The sequence below is a fragment of the Strongylocentrotus purpuratus genome, unplaced genomic scaffold, assembly GCF_000002235.5.
Source record: "Strongylocentrotus purpuratus isolate Spur 01 unplaced genomic scaffold, Spur_5.0 spur5_scaffold_12, whole genome shotgun sequence".
NCBI classification, from domain to species: Eukaryota; Metazoa; Echinodermata; class Echinoidea; order Camarodonta; family Strongylocentrotidae; genus Strongylocentrotus; species Strongylocentrotus purpuratus.
This window is the reverse complement of record NW_022145597.1, coordinates 14,181,248-14,201,863: the sequence shown is the minus strand read 5'-3', so window position 1 is coordinate 14,201,863 and position 20,616 is coordinate 14,181,248. Positions and strand designations below refer to the sequence as shown.

At 37.6% G+C, this 20,616-nt stretch overlaps 1 protein-coding gene across 8 annotated transcripts in view; it reads left to right on the top strand.

Moving 5' to 3' along the window:
* LOC576318 (E3 SUMO-protein ligase RanBP2) overlaps positions 1–6,660 on the top strand; it is a 75,523-nt gene extending 68,863 nt beyond the window's left edge. For all 8 annotated transcript variants that reach the window (XM_030981870.1, XM_030981873.1, XM_030981872.1 and 5 more), the window contains one exon: positions 4,940–6,660. In XM_030981870.1, the coding sequence (XP_030837730.1) occupies positions 4,940–5,139 (200 nt within the window). In that variant the 3' untranslated portion in view covers positions 5,140–6,660. The remainder of the gene's footprint in view (positions 1–4,939) is intronic.
* The last annotated feature ends 13,956 nt before the right edge of the window (positions 6,661–20,616 follow it).

Genomic DNA, 20,616 nt, shown 5'->3' with positions numbered 1-20,616 from the left:
ATTCATCGATTCTCTTTGAAATGTCGATATGTTGTAGATAAGGCAATTCTCTACAAGATCACTTTTCACTAAGTTTCATTTTAATGAGGTCATCATAGTACAAAATTCAATTAAAGGCCACATGTCAGAATTTTCGTCATTTGCGTGTTATGTCTATGGAAGGTGAATTTCGTTCACATCATGAATCTACATGGCATTCATCTATGAGCACTATCTATCTTATGTGTGCTCTGTTTTCTCCCAAATTGGGGTATGTTATAGCTGAGACCATGGGCTATAAAAACGGTGTACTTTGTTTTTTCATCAGATGTTGGGATCATGTCGGAATTTTCAATCGAAAGTTGAAATTGCAAATTTTGACGGAATCATTAGGTGATACGTAACGAAGTCTACGTATCACCTTTTGATTTCGTCAAGATTTTCTTTATTAGGTGATACGTACGTAGACGTATCACCTTTTGATTTCGTAAAGATTTTTATTATTTATTTATTTATTATTATTCTTCCTCGAATTTGTTCGCAGGATATCTCAAGACTGAACGAAGCCATTGTTATGAATCTTTCAATGATGATAGATCTTAGTCTAACTTAGAACTGCGTGACTTTTCAAAGACTCAAAGTCATCGTGACGTCATCCAGGCGCCATTTTGTGAAAATCAACTAATGATCATATCTTTATAACGAATAATAATTTTTCATTCATATTTATCATGATTAAGATCAATATCCGTCCGGTCAAGTTGAGGTCAATAAACGTGCGTAAATGCGCGCGTGCGCGCTCGTCCGCGCGTTTACGCGCGCGCAAAAATTAAAAATGCTCTAAATCATCCCAAATTTTTTTTGCATACGTTTCAGGCCATATGGAGCATTTGATAAAAAAATTACGCACACGCGCATGCGCGCGCGTTTTCGCGCGTACTGGCATTTTGCAACATAGAATCGCCGATTTTTTTCTGTCATCATATTCGGTACATTTTTCCAAGCATTTTGACAATTTGTTCACCTTTTTTTAACGCAATGAGCGTCCGTCAAAGTTGACAGCACGCGCGGATTTGCGTTATCTTTATCCACAATACATGGGCAAAAACATGCCTATATAAAATTCATTGTAACTCTTTAGAATAGATAGAAACTCCTAATATTTTGTCATATTTGGATAGATTATGAGTCGGAGATATGATTTCATGTCTCATTTGATCCTCAATTAACTCATGACGTCATCATAATGGCCTCCAAACTCAAAATTTTAATTTGCATATTATGACGTCAGCATATTTTTGGAAAATTGATTGTATCTCTGTAAATATGGATCAATTTTCTTTTTAATTTTGATATGTTCTAGCTGAGACAATTTTCTACAAATGTAATGTTCACAATTTTTATTTTTGACAAAAGTATCATGGTGTATTTTTGCGATTAAAGGAGGCATGTCAATTTTTCGCATTTTGCGTGTATTCTCTATGGGACATGACTTTTTCTCAAAACTGGATTCTACACTCCTGTCTTTCGCGAGCAAAATCTCCGTTGTTTTAGCTTCGTTTTCGCTGAGCTTCGGATATGTTGTAGCTGAGACAATGAGCTATCACAAGTGTGCCCTTTATTTCTCGATCAGATGCCGGGATCATGCTCATATTTCACTTGCAAAGTAGGATTTCTGAATTCCATTTCCTGTTTACGTGTAATCGCTATGGGAGATGTTTTGGTATATCGGTAACGCACTTGACTTCCAACCTCGAGATCCCTGGTTCGAGTCCGGGTGTCTCCAACACTTTTTTTTCCACTTTTTTTTCCTTTTGACCTTCACTGTACCATCTCCTTTGATTATTTAAACACGTAGATTCGCAAATAATGTCATAAATAACCCTTTTTACTTTATTATTACCCTATTTTCACTTAATCCATTACTTTTTGCGTGTAATCCCTATGGGAAATGACTTTTTCTCAAATATGGAGTCTACATTCCTGTCTTTTGCGAGCAATATCGCCGTTATTTCGGCTTGGATTTTGTTGATTTTTTAGTATGTTGTAGCTGAGATTATATGCTATCTAAATCAACCCTCATTTTTTTCAATAAGATGTCATGATCGCGCTCATGATCATGATCATGATCATCACGATCATCATTATCATAATGATGCTAATCATTTATCAATTCAATTTTCATTTCTTTGAATAAGATAAAATCGTCAAAAGGTGTTCTTCATGATGTAAATTAGAGTCAAATGTGTAACTGGTTACTGCACAGGGTCAAAGGTCATATATTGTTTCAATCTATCTTCCCTAGATCCATGATGATCAAGGAGACACAATTTAATCTTGACATATGAATAGATCATAATGGGAGAAGCATATGAATGGGAGAAGCAAAATAATATATCGTGTAATGCATTATTCGTTATGTAAACCATTATCATACGTATCACCTAATTCGTCTAAGTGACGAATTAAAGTCTAGTTATTTATTATTATTATTCTTCCTCGAATTTGTTCGCAGGATATCTCAAGACTGAATAAAGCCATTGTTAAAAATCTTTTAATGATGATAGATCTTAGTCTAACTTAGAACTGCGTGAATTTTGAAAGACTCAAAGTCATCGTGACGTCATCCAGGCGCCATTTTGTGAAAATCAACTAATGATCCTATCTTCATAACAAATAGTAATTTTTCATTCATATTTATGATAATTAAGATCAATATCCGTCCGATCAATTTTAGGTCAATAAACGTTCGTAAATGCGCGCGTGCGCGCTCGTAAGTGCGTTTACGCGCGCGCGCAAAAAATTAAAATGCTCTAAATCATCCCAATTTTTTTTTGCATACGTTTCAGGCCATATGGAGCATTTGATAAAAAAATTACGCGCACGCGCATGCGCGCGCGTTTTCGCGCGTACTGGGATTTTGCAACATAGAATCGCCGATTTTTTTCTGTCATCATATTTGGTACATTTTTCCAAGCATTTTGATAATTTGTTCACCTTTTATTAACGCAATGAGCGTCCGTCAAAGTTGACAGCACGCGCGGATTTGCGTTATCTTTATCCACAATACATGGGCAAAAACATGCCTATATAAAATTCATTGTAACTCTTTAGAACAGATAGAAACTCCTAATATTTTTTCATATTATGATAGATTATGAGTCGGAAATATGATTTCATGTCTCATTTTATCCTCAATTAACTCATGACGTCATCATAATGGCCTCCAAACTCAAAATTTTAATTTGCATATTATGACGTCAGCATATTTTTGGAAAAATGATTGTATCTCTAAAAATATTGATCAATTTTCTTTTTAATTTTGATATGTTCTAGCTAAGACAATTTTCTACAAATGTAGTATTCACAATTTTTATTTTTAACAAAAGTATCATGGTGTATTTTTGAGATTAAAGGAGGCATGTCAATTTTTCGCATTTTGCGTGTATTCTCTATGGGACATGACTTTTTCTCAAAACTCGATTCTACACTCCTGTCTTTCGCGAGCAAAATCTCCATTGTTTTAGCTTTGTTTTCGCTGAGCTTCGAATATGTTGTAGCTGAGACAATGAGCTATCAAAAGTGTGTACTTTATTTTTCGATTTGATGCCGGGATCATGCTCAAATTTCACTTGCAAAGTAGGATTTCTGAATTCCATTTCCCGTTTACGTGTAATCGCTATGGGAGATGTTTTGGTATATCGGTAACGCACTTGACTTCCAACCTCGAGATCCCTGGTTCGAGTCCGGGTGTCTCCAACACTTTTTTTTTCCACTTTTTTTTCCTTTTGACCTTCATTGTACCATCTCCTTTGATTATTTAAACATGTAGATTCGCAAATAATGTCATAAATAACCCTTTTTACTTTATTATTACCCTATTTTCACTTAATCCATTACTTTTTGCGTGTAATCCCTATGGGAGATGACTTTTTCTCAAATCTGGAGTCTACATTCCTGTCTTTTGCGAGCAATATCGCCTTTATTTTGGCTTGGATTTTGTTGATTTTTGAGTATGTTGTAGCTGAGACTATATGCTATCTAAATCAACCCTCATTTTTTCAATAAGATGTCATGATCGCGCTCATGATCATGATCATGATCATCATGATCATCATTATCATGATGATAATCATTTATCAATTACATTTTCATTTCTTTGAATAAGATAAAAATCGTCAAAAGGTGTTCTTCATGATGTAAATTAGAGTCAAATGTGTAACTGGTTACTGCACAGGGTCAAAGGTCATATATTGTTTCAATCTATCTTCCCTAGATCCATGATGATCAAGGAGACACAATTTAATCTTGACATATGAATAGATCATAATGGGAGAAGCATATGAATGGGAGAAGCATTTTACAAAATAATATATCGTGTAATGCATTATTCGTTATGTAGACCATTTTCATACGTATCACCTAATTCGTCTAAGTGACGAATTAAAGTCTAGTTTGTTTTAGATCTGTACGTCTCATTACATGCAATGCCTATTGAAACTGAATTTTAAGATAATTCATTCTTTTTTTTGTTTTAATGTTGCAATAACAAGGGTGGAAATTTGGGTTTCTAATATACATTGACTTGTTTTGACCCTTGCCCTTTGATCTACCTGATATGAAATGGGTCCATTAAATAATAGCATGACCCTACCTAACCCCAAATGTTTGTCTTGTTGCCTGAATGTATGTACACATATTTATCAACACTTTTTAACTTACCTTGGGCCAACGAAGGCACGATAGCTCGGTTGGTAGAGCAGTGGTCTCGTTATCTGGTGACCCGGATTCCAAACCAAAGCGATGGCTAGTGCCCTTTGGTAAGGCATTAATCCTCATTACCAGGTCCCTCAGAGATGACCAAAGCCGTCGGCCGTCTGGTTGCTTACTTACAAGCATTTATGCTTTCTTAGCAGTCAGGTAAAATAACCACCACACTCATTTCTTTCCTTACATATAGATCAACTGGAACTGAAGAAGGAAAATGAGGAAGAAGAAGAAGAAGAGGAGGAAGAGGAAGAAGAAGATGAGGAGGAATATGATGATGAAGAGGGCGATTATGAAGATGAAAGTGAGGAGGAGGAGGAAGACGAGGATGAGGTTTACGAGTACGGTGAGGATGATAATGACAACGATGAAAGCAAATCGGAAACCCAGTGAGCTTCTTTGTAGGCTTGGTACGAGAAAAACTCAACAGCAGCGATAACTCTGATGGACCCCGGACATCATCACCCTCATCGACCTCGACATCGTCCACCAATAATGCCAGAGAAGATAGAATTAGAGGCATTTAGTGAAAGATGCGTAGTCAACAAACAATATGCATCCTTAGATGTTTATGTTTCCTATACCCTATTTTGTATTTCATTCCTGAGGTTTTTCATTATGAATCTACCCCCAGTGGAAAGTTTCATGGAATGATTAATCTCTTTTGTATAGCATGTGTTGTTGAATCGACATGAAAATTTAGTATTTAGAGGAAATTCTAGCAATTATGGCTGACGTGGAGCTCACTGGTGTAATGTTCCAAGTTATGATTGAAAGTGAATGGGAGATACAGGTACTTTGTTTGAATTCTCATACCGTTGAAACGGTTATTAAAGGATGCTATAGAGATTGTAAAGTAACAATGTAAAAGTCTAGTCGCGCCCTTCAGATACCGGTAAAGATCATTAAGCCTTCTTCTCACATAACATGGTAAACTGTTTGAATATAAAAAGTGCTGTACGAAACTTGAAACATGTGCAAACAAGTGGCAAGTAGCAGAGAACAAAAAATCTTGCTGCACGCGCTTTAGCAATTCAGGGAATTTATGGGATAAAGAAATGTGAAGAGCACTACTCTTGTGCCATTAAATTTTGTTATGTCATTTCTTGTTGAGGAGTGGGTTGGCAGTTTACAATGTTGTGTAGAATCATGGCCGAAGAAATGTAACGAACACTATACACATATACATGTACCTTCCTATAAGAAAGGATCACTGGCAACCGATGTATGGTGTGGCCTGCAACACAAATAACTACTTTTACTACATAGGACAATGCTTATAGGTACAGTGGATTGACAATTATATACTAAATTAGTGGAAAGTTGGTTATGCAGTTGAAGAGAGTTGAGTTCTTTCCTGCATATCATCAGTTTGGAGCCAAAGGGGCGGTAACTCCTGCACTTTGACACGGAGTTCAAGCCCTTCTGGCTCTGAACAGAGGATGCCATTACTGAAGATAATTTGAATTTTGTTCACAAGGTTGTCTCAAAATGCAGAGTCTATTGGATTTTAGGCACGTTAGAGGCCTTTGATTTCTTTGTCACTTTACTTCCTCTTCAGGAGCATAGAAAAGAAAGAAAATTATTATTTTATGCTTTGAATTTTAACCATTATTATCCCTTTTCGTCTTGTATACAAATCATGTGGATTGCATACTGACAGTGTATGTCTTAATTCCTATCATCAAAGTGGAAATCCTATTACTGAGAAGTTGTAGTACAAATATGCCTCAGCTATTTATCCGGTAGTCCCATACATTTATAATTATGCTGCATTGAAAGTAAATGGCTTCAGATAATGGTGTTTCCTACTAAGATCGATAAGAGGTTTAAGGACTTACAAAAGAGGCCAGTGTTTAATATAAACTAGATGATCTTTGCTATGAACAATCGTTCTCCCATGAAAACATGAAATGATTATAGTTTTTGTTTCGATTAACCTTTTTTTTATGGTATAGTGCTTTCCATATTGTTTTATTTTTGGTGTATATGTCCTCGTCAAAGAATTTTGTGTCCTGTGTTAATGTTGTAAAGAAAGCCTAGTAAGCCTTCCATTATCAGATATTTGGATGTAATTTTTAAAAAGAGAACACGCCTTATTGTTGATTCATTTTAGCGTATAATAAAATATTGAGTTGATGCTTGTACATTTCTTTCTCTCTCTCAATCTACTTTGTGGTGTCCCTTTTGTAAGGTTTAGAGGGGATTAAAGTATTGGTAATAAAACAGGTAGGGAAAACAAAATTGACAAATTCAAACAACAATATAAAAGACGAAAGTGTATACTAGCAAAGTAATGACCAAAGAAATTCAAAGAAAGTGAGGTACCGTACTATTGTATTGTATTGTATTTATTTTCCAATCATATTAAAAAGACAAATAACATATGACATAAAACGAAATGAAACATAATAGAATTTTTAAAAAAAAATTACATGTGTATATAGATTGCTTAAAAATGATTGGCTGGATTGCCCGTTCAGTGTTATAAAAATATATGACACTGTTCTTCCTGGGGGTCCAGGTACAATTAAAAGAAACATTACGTAAATAGAAATTTTAAAAATAATGCACAAGCTGCTGAGTATAACACTTGCATGTCCTCTTTATGAACAGGAAATTTCTGGTGCATGATAGTGGTTCAGAATCACATGAGATTTATGCCGTTTTGTGAAATAATTTAATCAAATTGACATAGCCATAAATTGTGGACTTCGTGATAGATTCTTTCCTTGAAAATGGTCGACCTTTCATGAAATTCTCAGTTTTTTCAGCGCATTAAATAAGGCATACGATAATATATGCGGGCACCTCACAGAGTAATGAATACACACGGATACAAAAACTCATACATTCGGTCACCTCGATGCCCAAAGATTATACATATCATATATACACAGGATATTCGGCGATTGCCCAAAATGTTGCAAGCGAGTGAAGCGAATGAGCGTGGTAAACTGCGATTTCGGATTTTCGGGCATCTCATTGCCAATACATGGAGGTAGTCAGGCACCGATGTTTTGTATTTTCCTTGTTTGTCCAACAGATAAGATTGTGCTATATCCTAGTGCTTAAGCAACATACCTTGCAGTTGGGTGTGATGGTCTGAATATAAATGTTGGGGGAGCGAAGCGAGCGAGCACAAATTTTAAGATTTGTGAGGTCGCAGTGCGAAAAATTACATCTTATAAAGAAGACAAAAAACTAACCCTGATGAGTATTAAGCACAATCTAAGGAAGAAAGACTGAAAAGTTCTTTGATAAGTAACATAATTATAACATCTATAAATACGAGCGAGCGTAGCGAGCGACCTTTAGAGAAAGTTAAAGAAAAAGGGGCACTATAAGTCCCCTTTAATTAGGGGTGCATGTTACGGAGAAAGGAGGCAAAGTAGGCCTTGTCAGAAAGAATATGGACAGTTATTAGAAAAGATAGGTGCTCGTGTCAAAGTAAAAAGGGCAATTGTCAGAGATGAAAAGGCACTCGTGAGAATGAAGAAAATGGGGAACTTTTTGAAGGAAAAGGGCACCTATCAGATGTTAAAAGGGACATTTAAGTAAAAAGGAAGGGGGTTCTTATTACGAAGGGAAAAATGCACTAACTAAAAAGGAAAAGGGGCACGATTCGAAGTTTTAAAAAGGTCAAAAATATAAGAGGTGAAAAGGGGAATTTCTCGCACCTGAAAAGAAGTACTCACCAGAGATGAAAAGAAAGGACAAGGACAGTTATTAGAAAAGAAAGGGGCACCTTGGGGGTACCTGAAAAAGTAGGGGCACAATGCTTCCCCCCCCCCCCCCCACCGGGAGTGTCTCCTCGTGCATAATTGGCAAAAGTGAGAAAGAACCCGGTAGATCATGTAATTTCAGCAACATTTGTAAATCACTGGTATCGAATTAAAAATTATTTCAATTGAATTAAACGCAATGATCACTAGCTTCAAAGTATTTATCGATAATTTCACCCTAAAAATAGGTATTACCAGGGAGATTTGACAGCTAACATCTACCTGTTATTACTGGACTGATAAAATTCTTGTCAACTATTAATGTAAGTATAGTGATCGGGTAGGCCCTATTGTGCCTTGACAAAACTTTACCAACTGTTACATAAATATGTCCTCACTGAATAAACTGGATGTCAGCTGTATGTCAACCCCGTATATACGCAGTCTGCTGTTTGAAACTATTAACAGAAATGCCTATCTAAGAGTTTACATTATATTTCCATATTTATGCAATAGTCGAATATATATATATATATATATATATATATATATATGGCGTCCCTCCAACAGAAGTAGAGCATGATTGTATAGAGGTCGACACATTTCCGTACGTATTGATTTAGAATAGGCCACACGCTGTGAGAAAATGTATATATTCAGTGTTTGTGATTTCAACCTTGAAACTTTTGTTATTTACACAATACTCGACGCTATTTTCCCAGTTATATATCTACAGGAGGTGGTGTAGCTACGGGTGTAACGGGGGAGGGGCTTGCACATGCCCCCCCCCCCCCACCAATTATAATCGAATGTCAATGAAGATGAGAGGGAGGGGAAAGATGAAGGAAAAGGAAAGAAGAACGCGAGATAGTATAAGGAGATATTTTGCTCGAAAATGCTCTTCAACGATTATATTATTATGTCAATGTAACAGATTATGATAAATAAAAATCACGATATTGTGTATTTAACTGTAATTATAAACTGACTCTTAGGCTCTTAGGAATTCGTGCGTCATATGACGCGTTTCGACTCGTTTTTACAAACCAGGTTTGTACAAAAAACGCTTCAAAACGCGTCATATGACGTACATAAACCTCGGTTTGTCGACAAACCTTAATGTTTATTGTTCGCAAGTATCCCTGCTACAATGGCAATATAATCTTGTTATCTTTACTATACTAATCCCGGCCCCCCCCCCCCCCCCCCCACTCAGTGTTATTTAGGGTACGCATATGCTCGTACCCTCTTTTTGAAAGCACCCCCTATCTGAGGACTGCCAACATTTCTGAACCCCCCTTTCGCGGGCTTTTCGCGGGCTTTTCCTGCCTTGGAGACCCCCCTAAATCAGGAAAAATGCTCAATGTACCCCCCTAAATTCGGAATAATTTCTCAGAAGTCCAAAGAGATGAGAGAAAAAGAAGAAAACACCCCCTTTTTAAAGAAATCTCCGGGTGTAAAGTCAAATACACCCCTTTTTTTACAATTCTCGGGCCGGACTTTGTCGCACGAAAAGTACCCCTTTACCGGACATTTTGGCAACACGCATGCGGTCATTCCGACCTCTGAGTGGGGGGGCCGGGATACTAATATTCTTTTAGCAAGTTAAAACATCAGTATCGAAAATGGTGGAACAAAAGACACTTGATTATCATTTTTCTTGAGTAATTAATTTTGAATAGAATCAGTATAAAAGGCATAAAGATGAAAAGGTATGACCTCCGTCATTATGTGGTACTCTGAGATTTACTCCTTTTTTTAAAGGGTAAAATGCAAACCACCTGCCAAAACTGATTATTGTATTATGGAATGAATATTCTCATTTAAGTCGTAAAAGACCACTCCATGACATATTCGGGCTTATATATACGCTCTCACAAATTGATAAGGCAAAAATGACAGTGATGATGATAATAGTAATAGTAAAAGAAATAGTAATAGTAATTGTAACAGTGATGATAACTTTTGGATTGATGAAGTAACATCCGTAACACAATGTTTCTTGATATTATCATTAGTGGTATTTTGCAAATACGAGAGGTCTATGTTGGTTATCTAGCAAGCAGTACTGACCATATTGCATTTTGGTTTTGCCTGTAGATATAATATAGCATAATAATAATAATAATAATAATAATAATAATAATAATAATAATAATGGGTTCTTGTGTAGCGCTCATGTCCGTCAGACTTGACACTCCTGGCGCATATAGTAGATGTTTCAAGGTTGAAATCATATATACTGAATATATATACATTTATCTCGATATATACGAAAATAGATCGACCTCTCGGTTCATGCCCTAGTTATTTTGGAGGGGCGTAATATAATATATATATTCGACAATTGTATATATATTATATGCTACAGACACCTTGATAAGCATTTCTGTTAATAAATTAAAACAACAGACTGCGTTCATGGGGTTGACATAAAGTTCAAATCCAGTATATTCAATAAGGACATGTTTATGTAACAGTTGGTAAAGTTGATTCAAGGCAGAATAGCTACATGTAGATCCCACGCGATCACTACTAACATAAATAGTTGACAAGGTATTCATAGGTACAGCTGTAGATGTTAGCTGTAAGTAAGAAATCACATCTCCCTGGTAATACCTATTTTTTGTCGTTCATCGAAAAATGTTTAGGGGTGATTTTATCTGTGTCCTTGATATAGTATACAGCAGAGAAGAAACTATAGAAAGCATACGGGAAAAGAGGATGAGAGAGAGAGAGAGAGGGGGGGGATATGTGTTTGTGTCCGTTTGTTTACCATATCAAGAATGTCATTTTATGGCCCGCTCGTTTCGCTCTCTTGGAAAATTTAGAATTAAAAATATGCCCTTACGTGTGTGCATAACACATGCCGAGTACGTGTCAGAGTGATGCAACGTGCATTTTTCTGTGAGAGAAGTTGGGATCGGAGTGACGCAAAGCTTTTTATTTCTTAAAAGGGTGCTGTGAATTTAACATGCAGTATTTCTTATGTGTTTTAGACTTACGTTAGAAATCATAGCCTTGTATTGATGGTGCATATTTTTGGTTAATTAATAAGACCTACATTAGTTGGCTTTATTGCTGTTAAACAAAACACGGCACTTTTTGTAGAAGCAAGGAGATCGAGAGACGGGAGAGGGGCAGAAAGGGAGAGAGAGTAGGAGACAGAGAGGAGGGGTGAGAATGGGAACAGCTTTTCACAACCAGCTCATGGGGAATACCATGGGAATACTTTCAGCTGTCAAACGCGTTAAAGACGTTCTACATAAAGATAGGCTACTTCATTCACAACCGTGTAACGCCTCCCAGGCATCAACAATGTCTATATGCCAATACAGCTTTAGATATTGAGCATATGTTTTGTATAGAAAGAGGTGTGTCTGTCGTAACATAAAGGTTTTAGAACATGAATCTGTCACCTATATTTTGCTCGTCTGATTCTTATTTCATTGCTTCTCCAACCCGAAGGCACAAAGTAGCATAGATCAGGGAGATGTCCCCCGGATCTTCCACCCATCCCAATGAATGCACAATATCACACGCAGCCGATCGAATAAGTACTACATCGACTCGCGTACAAAGCGAGTTGAGTGGTGTGTCTTTCTCAGAACGCTGTTTAGCGGGGTATCACAACTATCACACGTACCTACATCACTTCAAACTATGGTCCAAAACAAAAAAACAATATCACTTTCTAGACCCACTGCGACATATACTGTTTATCAAATACACTGAACAAGGAACAGATATCCAGTCTGGTAAGTAGAGAGTGATTATGTATTGATATTTTTTATTTGTATTCGTCTTAATCTTCTTCTCCTCTTACTCTTGTTACATTAGCTATGTAGTATGTATTTCTTAAATTGTGTTCTTTGTTTTACCTGTAAGCATGTTTATGCTTGTTAGTAAGCAATCAGGATTAAGGGGACCGACGGCCATCATTATTATCTTTATCACCGTCATGTTATTAACACCATCAATCATTATCATCATCAAGCAGCATCACCATCACTATAGTATCAGCATTATCTCCATCATCACCATCACCACATATTATCACCATCATTATCATCATCATTACCATCATCATCAGCAGCAGCAGCATTATCATAATCATCTTTGTGAACATCATCATTAAAACCATTATAATAATCATCACTCATCACCATCGTCATCACCATCATAGTCATCATCTCCATCATAGTCAGCACTATCATTATTATCATCATCATTATCACTATCATCATCATCATCATCATCACCATTATAATAATCATCATCATCATCATTATCACCATCATAGTCTTATCATCATCATTATAATCATTAGTATCGATAATTCTGTTTTTAAAAAGACCCTCGGTTATTCTTTTTCTTTACGTAATTAATGTTCAATATGATCAGTTTAGTATATATAGGCATAGAGATGAGAAGAGTATCTCCATTATGTTATTCTGAGATTTTTTTTTGAGTACCTGCCAAAACTGCTTACTTTAGTGTGTAGGTTTTCTTGATCCTCTATTTATAATATTTTCGATTATTGTATAATGGAAATGAATATTCTCACTTAAGTTGTAAAAGGCCACTCCTTCGTGGTCTTTTGTTGAGTGAATTTCCTCCACATTTATCGATACCGATTTTTCACATTGTTAAAAGAATACGAATGTGGTAAAGATATCGAGATTATATTATAAACGAAATTTGCAACATTGTTAGTACTTTTAGAAACTATAAAGCTGCAGGTTTGGACGAATACAGTCTAAGAGTCATTAAACAGGTCATTATGTACATTGTAGAAGGTCTACTTTGCCATATATTCAACCTTTCATTATATAAAAAGGAGTTTTTCCAGATGAGCTAAACAAAGCTAAAGTAACACCAATCTTTAATTCTGGTGACAAGCGTGAATTTACAGCTATCGTCCCATTTTTGTAATGTTAGTCTTCTTTAATTTATTCGAGCAATTATTTTTCATAAAAGAACTATTGAATATCTCGACAAACATTCTATTCTCAATAAACATCGTTGTGGTTTTCGTAGGGATTATTCAACATGTATGGATCTTATAGTCTTTCTAATAAAGTCATAGACGCCTTTGAAGAAAATGAATTTGCAATTTGAGTATCTGTCAAAGGCCTTTGACACAATTGATCACGATATCTTATTACCTAAACTACATCTTTATGGAATACGTGGTGTAGCTCATAAATGGTTCACCGACAGTAACATGCGGATTTCCACAGGGTAGCCTTCTTGGGCCATTGTTATTTATAGGAAATGTGAATGATATACTGTATGCAGACGACACAAACATATTTCACAGCGATTCAAACTTGAAGCCTCTTATGAATACTGTAAATACAGGTCTTACATAGTATGTGAATGGTTCAAATCTAAATTATCTGTAAATGTAAAGAAATGTAATCATATTATATTTTTTTAGAATGGAAAAAATGCAGGTTTCAATGATTTCGATATTGTTCTTGATAATGTCACATTGCCGAGGGTTTAATTTCTTGACGTTCATTTAAATAGTTCGTTGTCTTGGAAAAACCATATTCACTAACTTAAAAGTAAAGTGTTCAAAAACATTGGCATTATAATAATAATAATATTTCTGCTTATTTAGCGCTTATTACATCGGCAATGTCCGAGTTTTTTTTTTTTTTTTTTTTTTGCATGGTGCTCGATTCGTTAGAAAATATTTAGCAGCGAATCAGCCGATCAGCCGACCGTTGAATAAGCGTGAGTGGAGGGAGGGACGGGGGGGGGGGGGGGTAAAGAGCACTATTTTTCATGAGAGAATAATAAGCGGGGGGAGGAGGGGAGAAAAGAAGAGCACTTAATTTTTTTTTTTTTTTTTTTTTTTGCCAGGGGTGGGGTCCCGTTTTTTTAAAAATACTTTTGTTGTCCATCGCCCACCCCCCCCCCCCCTGTGGATCCGCGCCTGATATGTACAACATTACAACTCGCCGTGAATTCGGTCCTCTTTAATTATCAATTAGTGAACCAATTATGATGAAAAGTTCCACCTTTGTTAGCCATATACACTGTTGCTCATAAAGTTGGAATATTTTTGTTTACCCTAATTTATGGAATTATTTTGACAATGATTTATTCCTAATAGATTTAGATAATAGTATACATTCTCAGATTTTATTGAATAATATTTTGCCACTATTTGTTTTGCGTGACTGCTAAAGCATGTGTATGCTAATATGCTTATCAACTAGGGGACCTACGCCCTTAAGTCATAAATGACAGTAATGAGGATTAATGCCCAACAAAAGGGCACTAATAATTATAGCACATCGACACGGCTTTGATCCTGGGGCCTTACAGTTACGAGGCCATTACTTTGCCACTGAACCATGACTGTACGCAGCGGGGGCTAGGGTAGGGGGCAGCTCCTACAAATAAAAAAACAATGAAAAGGCAATAATAATTTATCGATAATTCATTGCATTTTACCCCGGTCCCCAACATAAAAAATCCTCTGTACGGCCAAGGCATGGGCACACAAAAGGTTTTTCTTCTGTTCGGGACCGGGGGGGGGGGGGGATTCAGGATTTTTTCAAGGACGGTGTTTGAAAATTTGGAAATCGCACCGATCGATCTTTCGCTCAGTGGGGCGGGGGGGGGGGGGGGTGAGTGAGCAACAATAATTTTATGATTTTTGTTTTGCCCCCCCCCCCCGAAATTTGAAAATCGCGCCAACCGATAAACGCTCAGTGGGGGGGGGGGGGGTGAAGAGTATTCATTTTTTCCCCAAAAATGAGGGGGTGAACCCCCCCCCCCCCCCCCCCCCCTGCGTAAGCGCCTGCATATATATATATACATCTCTGGAACCGGTGTGGGGGTGTATATATCCCCTATCCCCCATCCCCCGGGATCGACGCCCTTGATCATAGGCCGGTACCTCATTTCATCCATTTTAAAGACTATCTGCACTGGTTTGGCCAGGGGGATTATACGGCTCCCTGCACCTCATCAAATCAGCTCTCAATTATTTAAGAAAAAGATTAGGCATCGTTTGCTATAGAGGGCGCAACTGGAGCTTATCTAGTTGGGCTTGTGCTCATGAGTTTTAAATTTGCAAATCAATTTCCATTGTTCAATTCTTATTATCCTCTTGACACTCACTGACCTAATAATATTAATAATAATAAAGCACGATCAGGGGCGGAGTGACTTCCAAAGATGGTGGGGGCCGGGGTTCACCAAAAAAGCACTTTCTCAAAAAAGAAGGGCACGTAAAAAGGGAAATCTCAAATCGAAAATATACAATTATTTTGACATTAGTATATACCACTGACCTCTACCACTAGAGGTCAGTGGTATACCCCCAACACGCACACAACAATCCGGAAGGATCACTCCTTTGACTGCTCTTGTTTCTACAACATCAATTATTTCCACACTAATTCCTCCACCATTTTGCCATTCATGATGTTTGCCGATGATTCCAATATTTATTTACTCATCGATCCAAATCCAAATATTATTGCTGACGTTGTAAACTATGAATTACTGTCATATTGGTCATTTAAAAAAGAGCTTTGATAATAATTCACAATATTGGTTTTTCGGTCATATAAAAATATACCATTTTTCAATAATAACCTTTCAGCCTATATGTGTCGGATATATTTCTCTATAATCTGGGTATTTTCATGTTGCCTGATTCTATATTACAAAGAATGAAGTTCGATATGGCATACCCTGCCAAAAAAAAGAAGGATTTTCAGATCCCCGTTTACAAACTACATTTGCGCAAAACCTTTTTGTTTTTATTTAATCTATTTCGATCTTATGAAAATGTATCTCTGGCCAATTTTAGGCAGAGGTTATAAATGTATGGAAAAATTAAAAAGCAAAATGAAGGCCTAGTTTTATCTGAAACAAAAACAGGTTATAGTTGCGCGAAAGGGAAATCATAGATTTGCAAATTGATTTGTGTAGCGCTAGACATAAACACATTAACAACAATAATTAGTTTCCAAATTTTGTACAGATAATCCTTTCACAAGGCATGTGTATCGCATGCTACAATTAGACCCCCCCCCCCCCCCCCCCCCCTCCACGGCCCCGAAGTCCAAGACATTACACTGTATTCAGATACGTGATTGAACGTCGATTGTACTACACGTTATTAATTCCTGCCTAAATTCGTAACTTGGAAAGTCCGGGGGAAAGTCACAATCGCGTCACTTTATAGAACCCACCAACAATCAGAAGCAAACCAAACAACAACTACAATGGCGATGAGTATCACTATCAGTGACTGCATGAAAGAATGCTCTAATTTGACGAAGATTTCAACCAAGAAATGTCAGCGGTTAAACGGTTTGAGCTGCATGCCCGGCCGCACGAAGCTCCCGGGAGATGACGCTGCCGTTTCTGGTCTCCAGTCTGTGAGTACTTTATGATCAGAAAAACAGAAAAGTCCTTACATTAGGGACATTACAGAGGCGGCACTCCGGGGAGGGGGTAAGGGGAATTGAGCACAATTTTTTTTTTTTTTTACCGAAAAAAAAAATCGCGCCAGCCAATATTTCGGGGGGGGGGGTGCAGGGGGTACACTGCCCCCCCCCCCCCAACACTTTTTTGGGTACCCCAAAAGTGAAAGTGTTCACCAATTTTTACATGGGAAAGGTGCCCCTTTTACTTTGACAAGTGCCTTTTTTCCTTTGTAAGAAGTGCCCCTTCTAATAAGCGCACTTTTTTTTTTTTTTTTTTTTTTTTTTTTTTTTTACATGTTCCCACTTTCCATTCCTATATCTATAAGGGCCCCTTTCCCCTCTGATAAGTGCCACTCCCCCCCCCCCCACCTTTCTTCATAGCATGCACTCCTTATATTTAAAACGACTCTTGGGAGTTACTTGTTTCTTTAATTTCTTCCAAAGCTTGATTGCTTTAATATAATCATGTTACTTATAAAAAGTCTTTTCCATCTTATGATCTTTCACAATTTGCTTGTGCTTAAAAACATCAGGATTTGTTTTTTTTTTCCCTTTTATATGATTATTTTTTCTCGCACTGCGATCTCACATATCTTGAAATATTTACGTGCTTGTTTCGCTTGCAAATTAATATTAAGACCACCATACATACCCCAAATGCAAAGTATGATGCTTAAAGGGAAATCTAACCCAAATAGACAACTACTCTAAAAGAAAGCAGAAAAATCTCAAAATTTTTGACAATATTTTGATATCCTGATGACTTCAAATGACTACAAGATGATGTTATATGAATATTCAGAACTTTAAGTCACAAAGACTGGACTCTGTATTCACAATAGGAAACTTAATTTTTTTTTAAAGTAATTTTATATGAATATGTTATTCAAAGCATGCCACATGCTCCCCCCCCCCCCTCCCCCGAGTTTTCTACATTACACTCCCATACGATGATTAAACGTTTAACCTGTTAACCTGTTAAATTCCTGCCAGAAATTTGTCAAGTCACAATCTTCACTTAGAACCCACAAATAAAATAATCAGAAACTAACTAAACAACTATTACACATGTGTTGGATCATAATGTTAATGGAGACAAAGATATAGATTTGTATTCACAATAGGAAACTTAATTAAAAAGAAAAAGTAATTTTATATATGAATATGTTATTCAAAGCATGCCGCATGCCCCCCCCCCCCTCCCCCGAGTTTTCTACATTACACTCCCATACGATGATTAAACGTTTAACCTGTTAACCTGTTAAAATCCTGCCATAAATCTGTTAAGTCACAATCCTTCACTTAATTAGAACCCACAAATAAAATAATCAGAAACGAACCAAACAACTATTACACATGTGTTGGATCATAATGTTTATTGAGACAAAGATATAGATTTGTTTTAATTGTAAATCTTCTAGATGAGAGGGCAATGATATTACCAGTTTTGTTTTGTTAATGTGTTTTTATTACCAGTTCTCAAATACATATACTCCTTTAAAATTCATATGAAATATACACTGTACAAGAAGTTCACGAGTTAATGAATAGCATTCATACATTTTTATCACATAAGTTGTGGAATTGCTAATTTGTGAGACAGTTTATAAAGAAGAATATTTTATTTATTCTGATTAATGATGGTTTCAGGGCCCATGATTTGTATTATTTTAATCCTGATATTGGGAACATATCCTTTTCAAAATTTGAATTCAGCTTCAGTCCAACTGTTGGAGGTCAGAGTTTTCTACTGTTATATTACAAATGACTTTTTTTTTGTCTCTTACCAGTTATCAAGCAGATCTACATCCCCAATGAGCCGATGTTTTCAAATGTGCACAAGCCAATGGAGGTAAGCTCTAGCTCATTTATTTTCCACAGTTTTCTCTTCTCTCTCTCTCTCTCTCTGTCTACTCTGACTTATTGTAGCACAACAATTGCCTTCTTTGCAGTACAATCACTCAGTCAAATTTGAAGTTGGTGCACGTATATGCTAGTTTTCAAAAATTATATATATATTTTTTTAGGCGTTCATTCTATTCAGGAGGAGGCTTCATGTCATGATTCAGTGATTTTGTTCATGTTAAGCTATGGTCACAAATCAGAGCAGCGACCGACCGATTAGTAGCCTGCTCGGTCGCCGCTGGAATTTAGGCATCGCCCAACGATTTTTTGGAGAAGTCGAGCAGGCTGTAGAGGCCCAGCGATGCCTGGGCGGTGCCCTGTCGATTTCCCTTCAGTCGTCGGTTGATTTTAGGTCAAAACTGGGCAAAATCGGAGACCTTCTCCGGGCGGCGTCCCGGCAGTGACCGACCGATGACCCACTGATACCCGAGTCGTCTCCCACCGGCCACCGGCTAATTTTAAGGAAATTGCCCGACCGCCGACCGATGATCGGCGGGCCGCCAAAATACGCTCGGTGCCCGGGCGTTCGCTGCCCGGACACCGACCTAATCGACCGTTCGTCGTGGAGCGATTTAGGTCAAAATTCAAAGCCGCTAGGTCAAAGGTTGCTGACCGATTTTGAACTCGCCACCCAGTGACCGACTGATCTCCAAGCGGCGACCGGGCGGCGAACGCTCAGCAGCCTTTGACCTAGCGGCTTCGATTTTTTACCTTAATCGATCGACGGCGAACGCACGGTTAGGTCGGTGCCCGGACGGCGACTGCCCAGGCGCCGAGCGTACTTTAGGCGGCGAGTGAAAGTGAGCAGGCGCCGCCCGAATTTTAACTCTGCACTAAAACTTCAGTAGAGACCGAGCGATGCCCTACAAAACAAGCGGTGCCCAGGCGGCCGCCACTCGGTGCCTGGGCGAAATTGGCTCAAAACTATCCTTGTAGATTTTGCACCCAAGATTTGTATGCAAGCAATATAAGCCAACCCAGATGGTCTATATGGGTGTAACCTGGGCCCCACTTGTGTAAGTAAGACATGTGTCCCACATCAGTCCAATAATATTTTGCACCCAAACTTTGTATGGAATCCATATGGGCCATCTCACCCTGGGCCCTATATGGAGAAACCTTGTTAGTAATAATTGGGCAAAATATGGGCTATCCCATATGGACATTATCTATGGGTTTCTTTCTATATGGGTCCCACATGGGCATACCCTTATGGGCTCCATAAGATTTTGCACCCAAGATTTGTAGTGGGACCCATATGGGCCAACTCCAATGGCCTATATCCGTTATACCCTTGCCTGCGCACTCGTGCACCGAGTCATGAAAGTGTCATGCATAGCTGATCTTTGAACTTGGCGTCTCTGATACTGCCTTACCAGGTCATCGGTGGAGCGTACAGTGCTGTACAATAGATTTACCTGGGAACAATAGAAAAGTCTTCTCATGTTTATGTATTAGAGTGTGTGGTTGCTATATCTTGCTAAGTGCTTGTTAGCAAGCAACCAGAGGACCGACTGCTTTAGGTCCTCTCCGAGGGACCTGGTGATGAGGATTAATGCCTTACCAAAGGGTATACTAGCGCATCGACTTGGTTTCGAACCTGGGTTGCAGGAATACGAAACCACTGCTCTACCGACTGAGCTATCGCGCCTCCTTATGGGAATTTCATGATTTGAGTAACAAAACCTGCTTTGTAATCAATATTCTAACACTTTTAATAAGAAATTAAACAGTGTGTAGTTGGAATATTTGTACATGTCAATTTCTTTGGATTTGAA